The sequence below is a fragment of the Cervus elaphus genome, chromosome 24 (genome assembly GCF_910594005.1).
Source record: "Cervus elaphus chromosome 24, mCerEla1.1, whole genome shotgun sequence".
NCBI lineage: Eukaryota > Metazoa > Chordata > Mammalia > Artiodactyla > Cervidae > Cervus > Cervus elaphus.
In genome coordinates, this window is record NC_057838.1 from 53,630,803 (window position 1) to 53,647,131 (window position 16,329).

At 38.3% G+C, this 16,329-nt stretch overlaps 1 protein-coding gene across 18 annotated transcripts in view; it reads left to right on the forward strand.

Moving 5' to 3' along the window:
• CFAP20DC (CFAP20 domain containing) overlaps nucleotides 1-16,329 on the forward strand; it is a 257,536-nt gene that overhangs the window by 104,692 nt on the left and 136,515 nt on the right. For all 18 annotated transcript variants that reach the window (XM_043885489.1, XM_043885495.1, XM_043885494.1 and 15 more), the window contains one exon: nucleotides 9,594-9,750. In XM_043885489.1, the coding sequence (XP_043741424.1) occupies nucleotides 9,594-9,750 (157 nt within the window). The remainder of the gene's footprint in view (nucleotides 1-9,593; nucleotides 9,751-16,329) is intronic.

Here is a 16,329-nt window from a genome sequence, read left to right on the forward strand (position 1 = left end):
GTCGGAGACGACTGAGCAACTTCACTTTCACTTTTCACTTTCATGCACTGGAGAAGGAAATGGCAGCCCACTCCACTGTTCTTGCCTGGAGAATCCCAGGGACGGGGGAGCCTGGTGGGCTGCCGTCTATGGGGTCACGCAGAGTCGGACACGACTGAAGCGACTTAGCAGCAGCAGCAGACACTATTAGAAGTGCTTACATGTATTTAAACATTTAGTCCTAACACCTCTGTGAGAGATGTGTCATTATTATCACCATTTTACAAATAAGGAAAGAGAGACAGAGAGAACACATAACTGCAAAGATTATATAGCTAGTAAGTGGTAGAACTGGAATCCAAATCCAGACGGTTTGGCTCTAGAGCCCAAATTCTTGCATCCCTGGAAGGAATATATTTAAAAGGTGTTGTCACTAGAGGTTAGCTGGAGAGAGTTGTCAGATTAAGAAACAGAATATAGTTCAAATGTTTTTAAGTATTTCAGGGTAATGAAATTAAATCTCAAAATGTGACCATGTGACTGGATTAAGGCTTAAAGAGGAGAGAAAGGCTTTTGAAGGCAAGGCAGTTAAGGGACTTTTAGCGTGTCAAACAGTATATCAGAAGGTCAGATGAACCTGGTCCCAGTGTCTTCTGAGAATGTGTATAGGATGGTGTGGTTTTACTCAAGTGTGTGTTCTCAAGTGGTATGTCTGAGGAGGTATAAGGAGTGAGTAGAGAGTGATGTGAAGCTGAAAGGGTGGAAGGGCCTGTCTGTGCAATGCCTCAGGTTTCAGAGAAGGTAGGGTTCACAGTCAGAAGAGCAGACTCTGTCCCAGTGCCATGGTCCCATGGCTTCAGAACTGAAGGCTGTAGAACCACAGGTAAACTCCATAAGTGAACTTCAACTCTGGACTTGAAGGGGAAGTAATACCTCAGAGAAAAGCCAGGTTTCATTTAAGGTAAGGCGTGTAGGACCGTTAAACCGTATGTGTGCTCAGTCATGTCCGACTCTTTGCAGCCTCATGGACTGTAGCCCTCCAGGCTCCTCTGTCTATGGGATTTCCCAAGCAGGAATACTGTAGTGGGATGCCATTTCCTTCTCCAGGGAATCTTCCAAACCCAGGGATCAAACCCAATCTCTTCCATCTCCTGCACTGGCAAGTGGATTCTTTACCACTCACTAGTGCCATGTAGGAAGCTCGTAGGACCCTTAAAAGAATATAGAAAATCTATGTACTTCTCAGCAGTACAGATTTCTAAGGGCACAGTGAAAGGGTGACTTGAGGACTGGCAAGAGAATGATGGGACAGCTATTTGAGGAAGAGAGAGCTTGCTGGAGGAGGGTAGGAATTTGGAGGTAGGGATTGATTGCTGAACAGGTGTAGTGATGGTACTTCTGCAAGGAACTTGGTTTTCCTTGATGCAGTCATGAGCTACAACATTGGCAGCCCCCAAATTCCAGTCCTCAACTACATGCTTTCCATATTAAGGGGCTGCGGTGACTTGCTTTTCATGGGGAAATTACTTTTACATTAGTAATAGGTAATTACTTCTCCTGCCCATGTGGAAATATCTATTTCAGTCTCTCTGCTTGTGTCACTTAATAAACACAATATGTTGATGAAAAAGATGGACAAAGTCATTGTAAGCAGATTTTCTGTTGAGAAGTTAAAACTGAAGTGAAAAATTATTTTAAAAGGCACAAGAATAAAAGTATTAAAAGCTTCTTTTTTTTTATTTTGGGAGCATGAAAACAGAATGAAGTTCTAAAATTCTGGAAAGAGATGTACTTTAGAATTGCTGGGTTACAAAATTGTAGTTTTTTGTTTGTCATTACTTTTTAGCAAGGCATTGCTGGCTAGCGCTGTGTACTGTTAACAATTCAGGCTCTTCATACAGGGGCAAAATGAATCTGATTATCTTCAGATCTTTCCCACAGTATTGGTAGAGAAAAGGGGCACAAGAAATCAAAAAAATTCAGGGACAACCAAGAGCTTATTATTGCATGCATTTGAGAGTGGGTGTGTGTGTGTGTATGCGTGTTTCACCAATACAATGAAGCCATATTGCCAAAACATGTCAGTAAAAACTAGAAGTTAAATTCTTTGAATCATGATTTCACCCTTTGGCAGTCAATTCTTTCATGGAAAATTCCATGTTGAAATTAAATAGCATAAACTCTCTTATTAATCCAAGCAACAAACTAAGCAGAACTGTCTCTTCTCTATTAAGACTGGTGTTTTTCCCGTGCATATTTCTCAAGGAGCTGTAATTGTAAATATTTTAGATCAGGAGCTCTTCCCTGCTGGACTAGAGTTTCACATAGGGGTAAAGTGATTAGAGATCAAGAAAAATGTCAGAAAAAGGAGATTTTAAGTGTGAATAATACCCAATGATAATGAAAATATTTTATGAGACTGACACGCTACCTACTGTGCTAACGAGGCACCTTGAAAATATTTTATAAAGATCAACTGTAATTCAGATAATCCACCTGTTGGTAGTAGAGAACTCAGAACACTTTTCCATAACTTTAGATAATATATCACAGAAATTATAAGAATAATGATTTATTTGTGAAAGCTTATGAAAATTGTAACCTTTACAAATATCAGCTTAACCAAAAAAAAAAAAAAAAGCAAGCAACAAACCTCTATTTCTTCTAACCAAGGAAGATTTGTGAAAGTTATCCCTATCTTTTCCAAGAACTACTCCCATCTGTACTTCTAAAAGATGGATTCAGTAAATAACTTATCAGTACTTACACATTTATGAGGTTTGTTGAATGATGATAAAGTGAAAGACTGAAAATATGTATGCAGGCATGTATTTATATGCTTATCTTCATATACCCTTACACATGCATACCATTATTTGTTGAGTACTTTTCATGAAGCATTAATCTAGGCAGAGGAAATAAAAGCAGTTTGATTTGGGATATATAAAGTGTGTAAATCACATCACACCTGAAATCCAAGCAACAAAACCAAAAGTAAACATGTGGGAATACATCAAACTAAAAAGCTTCAGCACAACAAAAGAACACATTAACAAAATGAAAAGACAACCTATGAAATAGAGAAAAAAATCTGCAAACCATATATCCAGTAAGGAGTTAATGTCAAAAATATATGAAGAACTCATGTACCTCAGTAGCAAAAAATGAAAAAAAAAAATCAGTTAAAGTGGGCAAAGGACCTAAATAGACATTTTTCCAAAGAAGATATACAGTAGACCAACAGATACATGGGAAAATGCTCCACATCGCTAGTCACTAAGGAAATGCAAATTAAAACCACAATGAGACATCAGCTCGTACCTGTTAGGATGAATATCATCAAAAAGACAAGAGATAAATATGTATAAATGTAGAGAAGAGGGAACCCTTGTGCACTGTTGGTAAGATTATAAATTGGTATAGCCACTGTGGAAAACAGTATGGAGGTGCCTCAAAAACTTAAAAATAGAACTACCAAATGATCCAGCATTCCACTTCTGGGACATAGTCAAAGCAACCAGTAGCACTAACTTGAAAAGATATCTTCACCCCCATACTCATTGCAACATTGTTTACAATAGCCAAGACATGGGAACAACCTAAGTGTCCATCTGTGGATGAATAAAGAAGTTGTGGTATGTATGTACAAAGGGATATTTTTCAGCCATAAGAAAGTGAGAAAATCCTACCCAGTACAAAAACATGGATGGACCTTGAAGACATTATATGCTAAGTGAAGTAAGTAAGATAGGGCAAATTCTGAATGACCTCACTTATATGTGGAATCTAAGCAAAACAACACCAAACTCACAGAAAAGAGATCAGATTTGTGGTTACTAGACACAGTGGGAGGCAGGGGTGGGCACTTCTATAAGATAAGTAAACAGTGGGGATGACATTTTTCCACACTTTGTTGTGATCCACACAGTCAAAGGCTTTAGCATGGGCAATAAAGCAGAAGTAGATGTTTTTCTGGAACTCTTGCTTTTTCGATGATCCAACGGATGTTTGCAATTTGATCTCTGGTTCCTCTGCCTTTTCTAAATCCAGTTTGAACATCTGGAAGTTCACGGTTCACATACTGTTGAAGCCTGGCTTGGAGAATTTTGAGCATTACTTTACTAGCGTGTGAGATGAGTGCAATTGTGCAGTAGTTCAAGCATTCTTTGGCATTGCCATTTTCTGGAACTGGAATGAAAACTGACCTTTTCCAGTCCTGTGGCCACTGCTGAGTTTTCCAAATTTGCTGGCATATTGAATGCAGCACTTTCACAGCATCATCTTTTAGGATGAGCTATTTTGAAATAGCTCACCTGGAATTCCATCACCTCCACTAGCTTTGTTCGTAGTGATGCTTCCTAAGGCCCACGTGACTTCACATTCCAGGATGTCTGGCTGTAGGTGAGTGATCAGACCCTCATTTATGTGGGTCATGAAGATCTTTTTTGTACAGTTCTGTGTATTGTTGCCACTGCTTCTTAATATCTTCTGCTTCTGTTAGGTCCGTATCATTTCTGTCTTTTATTGTGCCCATCTTTGCATGAAATGTTCCCTTCATATCTCTACTTTTCTTAAAGAGATCTCTAGTCTTTCCCATTCTATTGTTTTCCTTTATTTCTCTGCTTTGATCACTGAGGAAGGCTTTCTTATCGCTCCTTGCTACTCTTTGCAACTCCACATTCAGATGGGTATACATTTCCTTTTCTCCTTTGCCTTTCGCTTCTCTTCTTTTCATAGCTGTTTGTAAGGCCTCCTCAGACAGCCATTTTTGCCTTTTTGCATTGCTTTTTCTTGGGAGTGGTCTTGATCACTGCCTCCTGTACAATGTCACAAATCTCCATCTATAGTTCTTCAGGCACTCTGTCTATCAGATCTAATACCTTGGATCTTTTTGTCACCTCCATTGTATAATCATAAGGGATTTGATTTAGGTCATACCTGAATGGTCTAGTGTACTATCTTCAATTTAAGTCTGAATTTGGCAATGAGGAGTTCATGATCTGAGTCACGGTCAGTTCCCGGTCTTGTTTTTGCTCACTGTACAGAGCTTCTCCATCTTTGGCTGTAAAGAATATAATCAATCTGATGTTGGTATTGACCATCTGGTGGTGTCCATGTGTAGAGTCTTCTCTTCTGTTGCTGGAAGAGGGTGTTTGTTATGACCAGTACATTATCTTGGCAAAACTCTGTTAGCCTTTGCCCTGCTTCATTCTGTGCTCAAAGGCCAAATTTTCCCGTTACTCCAGGTATTTTTTGACTTCCTACTTTTGCATTCCAGTCCCCTATAATGAAAAGGACATATTTTTGGATTATTAGTTCTAGAAGGTCTTGTATGTCTTCCTAGAACCATTCAACTTAACTGGACATGGAACAACAGACTGGTTCCAAATCGGGAAAGGAGTACATCAAGGCTATATATTGTCACCCTCCTTGTTTAACTTATATGCAGAGCACATCATGAGAAATGCTGGACTGGATAAAGCACAAGCTGGAATCAAGATTGCAGGGAGAAGTATCAATAACCTCAGATATGCAGATGAAACCACCCTTACTGCAGAAAGCAAAGAAGAACTAAATAGCCTCTTGATAAAAGTGAAACAAGAGAGTGAAAAAGTTGGCTTAAAACTCAAAATTCAGAAAATTAAGATCATGGCTCAGGTCCCTTTACTTCATGGCAAATATATGGGGAAACAGTAACAGACTTTATTTTGGGGGTGTTCCCAAATCATTGAAGATGGTGACTGCAACCTTGAAATAAAAAGACACTTGTTCCTTGGAAGAAAAGTTATGACCAACCTAGACAGCTTATTAAAAAGAAAAGACATTACTTTGCCAACGGAGGTCCATCTAGTCAAAGCTTTGGTTTTTCCAGTAGTCGTGTATGGATGTGAGAGTTATAAAGAAAGCTGAGCACTGAAGAATTGATGCTTTTGAACTGTGGTGTTGGAGAAGACTGTTGAGAGTCCCTCGGACTGCAAGTTGATCCACCCAGTCCATCCTAAGGGAAATCAGTCCTGAATATTCATTGGAAGGACTGATGTTGAAGCTGAAATTCCAACACTTTGACTACCTGCTGCAAAGAACTGACCCATTTGAAAAGACTCTGATGCTGGGAAAGATTGAAGGCAGGAGGAGAAGGGGATGACAGAGGATGAGATGGTTGCATGGCATCACTGACTCAATGGACATGAGTTTGAGTAAACTCCAGGAGTTGGTGATGGATAGGGAGGCCTGGCATGCTACAGTCCGTGGTGTTGCAAGGAGTCAGGCACGACTGAGTGACTGAACTGAACTGAACTGAGGGATGTCATGTACAACATGGTGACTGTTGATGAACTATAGTAAAGCTGTTAAGACAGTAGATCCTAAGAGTTCTCATCACAAGAAGAAATCTCTTTCCATTTTATTGTATCTGTGTGAGATGATGAATATTAACTAAACCTCTTGTAGTAATCAGTTCACAATACAAATAAATCAAGCCATCAAGCTGCACAGCTTAAACTTGTACAGTGATGTTAGTTATTTCTCAGTAAAGCTGTGTGAGGGGAAAAAAGCATTTAGTAGGTAAGGGCCTGGTTTCCTGTACTCACCATGGGTGAAGGAGGTTGACTCCAATTCCAAGCATTTTCTAAATGTAGAAAGACTTAAAATATTTATTTCTAAAAAGTGATAATTTGTAAAGCAGTTATTAACTGTGGAAATATGAGGAACTTGTATAAGGGGGGAAAGGTAATCATAGAGCAGCACTTGGTTCAGGTTTCATAATAGTTACATAGTCACAATAAGGAGAACACAGAATATAGCTTTTAAAGAAAAGGGAGAAAGAGAATGAGAGATAATTATCTTGGGAGGGAGAAGTCAGAAATTTAGGTGTGTAAATGAGCTAAAAGTCTTATTTACCATAATAAGTCAGCAGATAAATGTCTAAAATTGATGAATCAATGAATATTATTTAAAAATACAAAGAGAAGGAATGGTTAAGAGTTGACATTATGATTGGGTGAGTGAAAAAGTGACAGAGGGCTACATTTTGTGTAAAACTATTGGCACTATACTTAGCCTATATTTGCATACACTGTCATGATAAAAAAAAATTTAATTTTTTTAAAAGAAGCCTTTCTTGAACATCCCCACCTTCCCGCCCTCTGTACTCACTATACATAACAGATGCCACATGTCTGATTTCCTTCCCAGACTGGAAGGAGTTTTATTCAGTGCTCTATCCTTGGAGCTATGCCCAGTGTCTCAACACCTGATAAGCATGTAGTACCTATATGAAGGCTTCCCTGGTGGCTCAATGGTAAAGAATCCACCTGCCAAGCAGAAGATACGGGTTCGATCCCTGGGTTGGGAAGATCCCCTGGAGAAGTAAATGGCAACTCACTCAAGTATTCTTGCCTGGAGAATCCCATGGACAGAGGAACCTGGCACGCTACAGTCCATGGGGTCACAAAAGAGTCAGACACAATTTAGTGACTAAACAACAACAACCTATTAGAAAGAATGGATAAATGTGATTACTAATGGGACAAACCAGCTGAAAGATTGAAATTGGGGCATAATATTAAATTTTTAAGGAATAGGACCAGAATTTGTAACAATAGTCATAATGAAGAGGAAAAGTTAAAATTTTACATAACCTCCTGCTCCTTCTGCCTCTGTAACTCAAGCTTGCTCCTTGCAAAGTCTGGATCCCTTAGATCACATAGTCTCAGAAAGTGGGGACTTAAAATACTACCATCTGGAACTTACCTCACTCACCCTTGTCCTGCTCTTTGCAATCGCCCAGCCCCTGCAAACTTGCTTAATCATGCCTGTCCATGTAAAGGTCAGGCATCCCCCTCCCCGTTTTGATCACTGTTCCTTAAACCAGCCTATTAGCAGCTAGTGTTGCTCACTAGAGTAGGTCTATAAAAACTCTGTAACCCCTTTGTTCAGGGCTCAGAGCTTAGAGTGTTAACGCCCGGGCCTGCTGGTATAATAAACCTGAGTTCTCCACCTCTTTGAGTGTGGTGCTTGGTTTCTCAATTACTGGTTTCTGCAACAATAATACTTGTATAATAATATTAATAATTATTGTTAGATAGCTGAAAACCCCAAAACTTCCATATAGCCTGCTTTTACCAAGCCATAGTGTTTTGCCGTATGGCATGCATACTGAATTTGTCCTGTGCATTTCACTTCCTAAGCTAGCTAGCACTTCATGCTTAAATGACTGATAGAGACTAACTGGTCTGCCTGTTTGTATTGTACCTCAGCCTTCTCCCTCAGTACCCCTCTACCACCCCAAGTATTCCTTCACTGAGGTTAATTCAGACTTCCCCACTTACTCTACTTTTCTTACATTCTGCTTCAAGAACCACAATGACACTTGACCCTCTGTGGTCCACATTTCTCTTCTTGATCTTCCAACATCTTCACAACTTGGCCTCAATGCCCTGTCCCACATTACTTCCCACACCTTCCCAGAGTGCCTCCTTGCTGGTTAGGCCAGCCTCGTTGTTATATCACACTCAGTCCTACCTCCTACATTTCATTACACCAGGCTCCTTTCCCCCAAAAAAGATCAAAACAGTCCCATCACCTGGAAATACAATGTTACTGTTGAGACATCTGCAAAGAAAATAATTTTCCATATTTAATCAATATTTTACTGCACTCTTTTTTACTCTTGTACTGTGGAAACAAACTCAGATTTTCATCCGTATTAAAACCAAGACTCTTAAATGGAATTTGACTTTTAAAATGACATTATATTTCCTTTGTCAATTAATATATCTCTCGATTTTGATAGATTAATAAAATAAACCTCATATAAAATGTACTTCTAAGCAAATAATGAAAGAGCCTATTATAAGCACAGACAATTTTAAATACTGCTTTTCCTTTAACTTCAAAAATGCTCTTTTCTGCTTTTGTCCTGCAGTTTTAAATGTCTTAATTTTTTACTAAATGATTATTTTCTCTTTTTCTTTAACTCAGTAAGACCATTTAGAGAATTCATCTGCTGAAGTATTGAGGGTTCTAATTGTTTAATGGACAGAAATTAGGCCCTGCAAGAGTACTTTAAAAACTGGCAAATACAAGGCATAATTACAGAATCTTTAGAAGAATCTATTTCTGTACAATAGGTTAATTGGTAAGTAGACAGCACTGGCCACACTTTAGACCCAGCTTCCAATTTCAATTTCATCTTTGCTTTTTTTTAAACCAAATATAAGTGGCTAATTGTGATCAAATTAGTCCTCTTGAAGGAACAATTGGCTACTTATCTCTGATTTTCAAAATTTAAGTGGTCTAACCCATCTACAGTTAACTGCCTACAGATCTAGGGTTATTTCTCTTAAGTTGTCAAAGCCTTGACTCATGATAGGAATTCTGAGGCCAGGTGACCAATGTGTAGTTCATATTATGATGATTTCTTTGGAAGAATCAAGATAGTTTTTAAGAAAATTGAAGCCGAAACAGATAGATTTACCTAAAGGGAAAAAATTGGTTTGGGGCTGGGTGACCCAGTTGATTGCCTCAACTCGCTGAACTTTCCACTTAAGGATGGCTTCTTCATTTATGTGACTGTAAAAAGTACTTACTCCTCTTTCCCTTTTTAATTCTAGTGGTGCAATCTATGCATTGACTTGGTGGCATTTACCAATGAAATATTCAAAGGAGCAGTTTTCCAGTCACTGGATGGAATTACTGTCTCAGCGAATTGTAAGCTACGAAAGATCTTCACTTTAAAATACAAGCCTCAAGACACTGCTGATAAAGATGGTATGTTCAAACTACTATGAAGATTTTTTAGTTCTCCAGTTTTTAAAAAAGATAGACATGCGTTTGGAAAGTAAGAGTACAAGGTGTTTTTCTTTTTTTAAATTTATCTTTATTTAATTGTGGAAAGGACATTTAACATGAGGTCTATCTTAACAAATTTTATTGTGAATAAATGTTAGTTATTTTGACTATAGTTACAGTGTTATACAGCTGGTCTCTAGAGCTTATTCATCTTGACTGAAATAATAATAATAATTTTCTAATGATCATGGTAAGATAGAAGGATGGCTGAGATATTCCTCATATGATTTTTAAAGAGACTGGAAATATATATACAGTAATTACTCATTAATAACTATACTCTGCAGGAAACAGAGCCATCTAGAATTCATAAGGCAGCACAAACTCTCCTGCTAAGATATCTTAAACAACTAAAATATTGAGGGACTACTATTGCTTCTTTTTATTTTCATCTGGGATTACTTTTAACAAAATCAATTCTCCTAGAAGCCCAGGAAATAGGACTGCACATTAGATGGCAAAGGTGATTTCTTAGAAGTTTATATGTAGACTTTAGATTTGTGTTGCATCTGGATGAATGTCTGTGGAACAGATCACTGTGCCTATAAATTCACTTGGTAATAAAACACAGCAATGCATTTACAGCTCCCCAAAGAGATCAAAAGCCAGGAAGTATGGCTAGTCATCTTGTATACCACTTAAAGGCTATACAAGAAAGTGAAAGATTTCATTAAAAAAAAAATAGCACCCAGTTAATAAGAAACTTCAAAGTTTATAGAAATATTGATAAATTTAGGTGAATTCCATATTAGATCATAAGAGATAAATGATAACCTAATTGAAATTTTTAATAAATGTAAGGAAAAAGTGAATCAAAACTTGACAGATTAAATACATGTTTTTGTCTCTGATTCCTTCTAAAGCTGCAGTAAAATTATAACATGGGAATAAAAATGGTATAAACCCACCAGAGTGAAGAGGAGACAACAAAACATAAAAGATGTTCATAAATCTTGTCAGATTGAGATGTGACAACTGACTTGAAAGAGCAGAGAAGGCTGACGGTTTTAGTTTTACAGGGAGATTTACCGTAAGATTCATAGCATAGAACCTCAGGGGAGATGAAGAACTGACTGTCCTTAGGAGAGGGTTCAATACAAAGACATAGGAAGATCCTGCACTCACCTCCTCCCCTGGGCACAAGAAATCTACAGCTGCATTTGGAATGAATTTCTTGGAAAGGGACCTTCAAATTGGATGAATAGTATCTCCACAACAAAGGATTTAAACAGCATCAAAGTTATGAGTGAGTGAAAAGTGAAAGTCGCTCAGTCAGGAGTCCAGCTCTTTATGACCCCATGGACTGTATAGTCCATGGAATTCTCCAGGCCAGAATACTGGAGTGGGTAGCCTTTCCCTTCTCCAGGGGATCTCCCCAACCCAGGGATCAAACCCAGGTCTCCCCCATTGCAGGTGGATTCTTTACCAGCTGAGACACAAGGGAAGCCACAAAGGTATGAGAGGCAGAGATAAAGTCTCCCCCCAGGGGAAAAGAACCACACCCCAGCCACAGCAGTGTACAAATGGGAAAGGTCACAGAGCTATGGACCTTTCCCCTGAGGAGCAGGGTATCTGAGCTCCATGCCAGGAACCCAGCCCCTAGGTCCTGTACAGGAGAGATGAGCCCCTAAAGTAACTGACTTTGAAAACCAGTGGGGAGAAAAAAAGAAAACCAGTGGGGAGTATGTCCAGGAAAACTATAGAATTGCAGGGATGAGAAGTCCACTCTTAAAGAGCTTCCTGCAGACCTACTAGACCCCAAAACCAGTTGACCCACAGGACACAAACACCAGTTGAAAAGTGCCTGCATCATAGGTGAAGGGGTCCTACTTACTAACCTTGAAACATATGCTGGAGAGTCAGAAAGCAGTTGGAATAATCTCCCAGGTTTGAAACTCTAGCAATGGACCTTTTTGTAATCTCAGGCTACTTTGTAATATTAGAACTGTCAAGCACCATTTTGGAATTCTCTCTCTCACCTATTACGCCAGTGCTTGGAACCTCAGCCTTAGGGCTGTGTTTTGACTGGGCACTGCTTCCAGTCTGGGGACCAGCCCCACCCACAGCCACAGCCTTGCCAAAACTGGAAGGCACACACAGCCCAAATAGTTGGGCAAACCCTTGAATTCTTGGCTCTGGTGGAAAGCAAGTTTATGCTTCTGAGCCCCACAGGACATGTCTTAAATAAGGCCACTCCTTCAAGACTGGGAGAGACAGCTGATTTACCTAATACATAGAAACAAACAGAATTAAGCAAAATAAGGAGACAGAGGAGTATGTTCCAAATGAAAGAATAAGAGAAAACCTCAGAAAAAGAAATTTAAAAAAAACAGAGATAAGCAGTCTCCTGGCAGAGTTCAATGATGATCATAAAGTTGCTCATTAAATTTGGAAGAATACTGGCTGAACAGAGTGAGAACTTCAACAGTGAGATAGAAAATAGAAGAAAATACCAAAGAGAAGTAATGACTGAACTAAAAAATACACTAGAGGAGTTCAGCAACAGATTGGATGAGGCAGCAGAAAGAATCAAGAAGCTAAGACAAAGCAGTGAAAGTCAACCAGACAGACTAGCAAAATGACAAAGATTTTAAGTGGTGAAGATACCTTAAGGGACCTTTGGAACAGCATCAAGTGAAATAGCATTCTCATTACAGAGTCCCACAAGAGGAGAGAGGGGCAAAAAAATTATTTGAGGAAATAGTGGTTGAAAATTTCCATAATATGGGAAAGGAAATAGACATCCAGATCTAGGAAGCATAGAGTTCCAAATAAGTTGAAACCAAAGAGCCACACACACCCTACATTATAATTAAAATGATAAAAATTAAGGATGAGAGAAAATCCTAAAAGCAGCAAGAGAAAAAAAAATACTTGTTACATACTAAAACCCACAAAGTTATTAGATTTTTTAACATAAACTGTGCAGGCCTGGCAACCCACTCCAGTGTTCTTGCTTGGAGAATCCCAGGGACAGGGGAGTCTGGTGGGCTGCCGTCTATGGGGTCGCACAGAGTCAGACACGACTGACATGACTTAGCAGCAGCAGCAGTGCAGGCCAGAAGAGAGTGGCTTAACATATTCAAAGTGCTAAAAGGAAGAAAGTCAACCAAGAATTATTAACAAGGTTATTATTCAGAATTGAAGAAATCAAGATTTTCCCAGATAAACAGAAGTTAAAGGAATTCATCAACACTAAACCAACCCTGAAAGAAATAATGAAGAGACTTCTTTAAGCTGAAAAGAAAATAGCACTAACTAATAATAAATTTTAAAGAAACACATGAAAGTAAGAACCTCGCCATTGTTGTTGTACAGTTGTTAAGTCACGTCCAACTCTTTGAGACTCCGTGGACTGTAACCTGCCAGGCTCCTCTGTCCATGGAATTTCCCAGGCAAGAATACTGGAGTGGGTTACCATTTCCTTCTCCATGGGATCTTCCTGACCCAAGAATCGAACTGCATTTCCTGCATTAACCAGTGGATTCTTTTACAACTGAGCTACCAGGGAAGCCCCCCAAAAAATATCTCACTCAAAAGGGTAAATATATAATAAAGGTAGAGGGTCAGTCACTTATAAAGTAAGCATGAAACTTAAAAGACAAAAAACTAAAATATATTGTTCCAAAAATAGTAAAATTAGCATGTTATGAAAAACCCCAAACAATCTTTTTGGCCAACCTAATATATTCTGTGGGTTTTGATAAATGAATAATGACATGTATCCACCATTATAGTATCATGCAGAATAGTTTCATTGCCCTAATTACTGTTGCAATGGGGAGACCTGGATTTGATCCCTGGGTTGGGAAGATACCTTGGAGAAGGGAATGGCAACCTACTCCAGTATTCTTTCCTGGAGAATCCCCTTGGATAGAGGAGCCTGGCAGGCTACAGTCCATGAGGTTGCAAAGAGTCGGACATGACTGAACGACTAAAACACAGCACAATTTCTATAGTGCAGTGCCTTTCATGGAAGGATGGAAAAGAGGGGTGATTTTAAAAGGAAATATACAAGAGATGTCGTGTAATAAGAATTCAAGAATTTGGTGACTTGCTGTGTTGATATCTGTGTTACAGTAAGTGATGAATGTCCCTTTGTCTTTCTTACTGAAGGATGGGTCATTGCCTTCTGCAAAAACAGATTAGTCGGTCATAGCATTGAGACTTTTATCCAAGGAAATTTTTGTATATGTTTCTTACATTCCATTCTCAGGTTCAGTTTTAAAATATCATATTAAATGCATGCTTAAGCTCAGTCCTGTGTTATCGTTGGCTTGTTTAAACTACTACTGTTTTACTCTAGGACCTCTCAGACTCACCCATGCTAGGATATGTTGCCTAATTCTGTTGCTGTTCTCTGTTACACAGTGGGATATAATAGAAAATGAGTTATTAGGACCCTAAAACAGCAGTTAACCAGTTTCTTGGCTGTCCAGCAGAATGACTTATGCTGGACAAGTAGTAAAGCATGATGATTCAATTTCGTTTATTACTTTTATGATCCCCAAGGGAACATGGACTAACATTTGCATGACGGAATTATTAACTTGTATCATTTTGCATTTTTTTTTAAAAGACACAATATATGTGTAGATAGATCAGAGAAAGGCGGAAGAGAGAAAAGAACAAGTGATGATCCATTCATCATGAATTTATGCTGACAATCTGTTTTACAGGTCTCCTGTTTCCCCAGTCTCCCCAGTTCATTGTTCTTCCTGAAATCTCAGGACTGGGGAGTGTGTATTCAGTGTTCAGTAATGCAAGAAGAGAAGAACTAAACTATGATTTAAGACTAGGGGCCCTTTAAGGGCTAAAATTGGATATCCACATTTGTATTTCTAGCACATGACCTGGCACCAGTAACGTGTCATAAATGCTTGATGAATTAATAAAGTAAGGGCTAGCTAACTGTTCCAATTATTCATTCACTATCTCTATACAGTAAACCTTTATTGGGTGTCTAGCAATCTGAAGAAAATTATCCCTTCAAAGGTGACAGAAAAAAATTAGAAGTACTGATGTCTTCATAGACTCATTGATCAGGAAAAGGTCCTAAAGATCATCTAATTCAGTGTCTTAATTATACACATAAGGAAAAGAAGGTCCATGGAAATGAGGCATCTTGTGCTGAGGCTGCAGAAGGTGGAACTCAACACCAGTCCTCTGACTGCCATTTCGTCAGCGCTGCCCAAGTTTACCGTCCACAATGAGTAAAATGATTTAGTGTTTTTAATAATTAACATTGTTGAGTTTTTTCCCACTTCTCTCCTCACCTGCAGGTGAGGTGAATGTACATCATACCCAAATCTTGTCAATTTAAGGCTACATTTCCACTCCTTCCCAGAGAGGAGCTGAACTCACAATGCCCTTGCCTAGCAAACCACCCCAGGGGAAGTAAAGTGGGTGAGGTGCCTGACAGCCAGTAGAAGACCCCACAAGAATCAGTCACCAGTGTCCCTGTATCAAGGCTCAGAATTATTCAAAGATATTTATTATATTTTGTAATTAAATGTTATAAATACTGTTTATAATAAAATATTATTTCTCGAAACCTCTAAGGACAACAATTTCATTTACAGTACCATCCAAATAATTAAGTACCTTGGAATAAATTTAATCCAGGATGTAAAGACTTGTACACTGAAAAGTATAAAACATTGCTAAAAGAATTTAAGAAAGACCTACCTAAATGGAAAGACATCCCACATTCATGAATTGGAAGACATGATATTGTTAAGATTTTCAATATCATGCCAAAAGATCTAGAGAATAAATTCAGTCTCTCTTAAAATATCAGTGGCCTTTTTACAGAAATGGAAAAAACAATCCTCAAATTCATATGGTATTGCAAGAGGACTGAATATCCAAAAAATTCTTGAAAAAAAAGAACAATGTTGGAGGAGTCACACTTCTCAATTTCAAAACTTGTCTCAAAGTTACAAAAATCAAAGGAGTTGTTGTTAGGACTGACATATAGACCAATGAAACAGAGTTAAATCCAGAAATAAAGGCATACATCAGATTTTGGCAGGGACACCAAGAGCATTCAATGGGGAGAGAATAGTGTCTTCAACAAATGGGGAACCCTACTTCACCCAATTTATAAAAATTGATTCAAAGTGGATCAGTTACCTAAATATAAGAGGTAAAACCATTAAAGTCTTAGAAAAAGAATAGAGATAAATCTTCATGACCTTAAATTTGGCAGTTAGATATTTTACCAAAACCATAATAACAAAATATTCAACGTAGATGAACTATACTTTATCAAAATTAAAAACTGTGTATCAGATGACATTATCAAGAAAGTGAAAAATCGCTTCTTGACCTTTTGACTAAGATCAAGTGAAGACATGAAAAAATGGCCTACAGAATGGGAGAAGATATTTGTAACACATATCTGATAGAATATATATTCTGTTTGTAAATAAATTATACATATATATTCTGATATATTCTAGAATCTGAAATACATAACACAAAAACAAAATGACA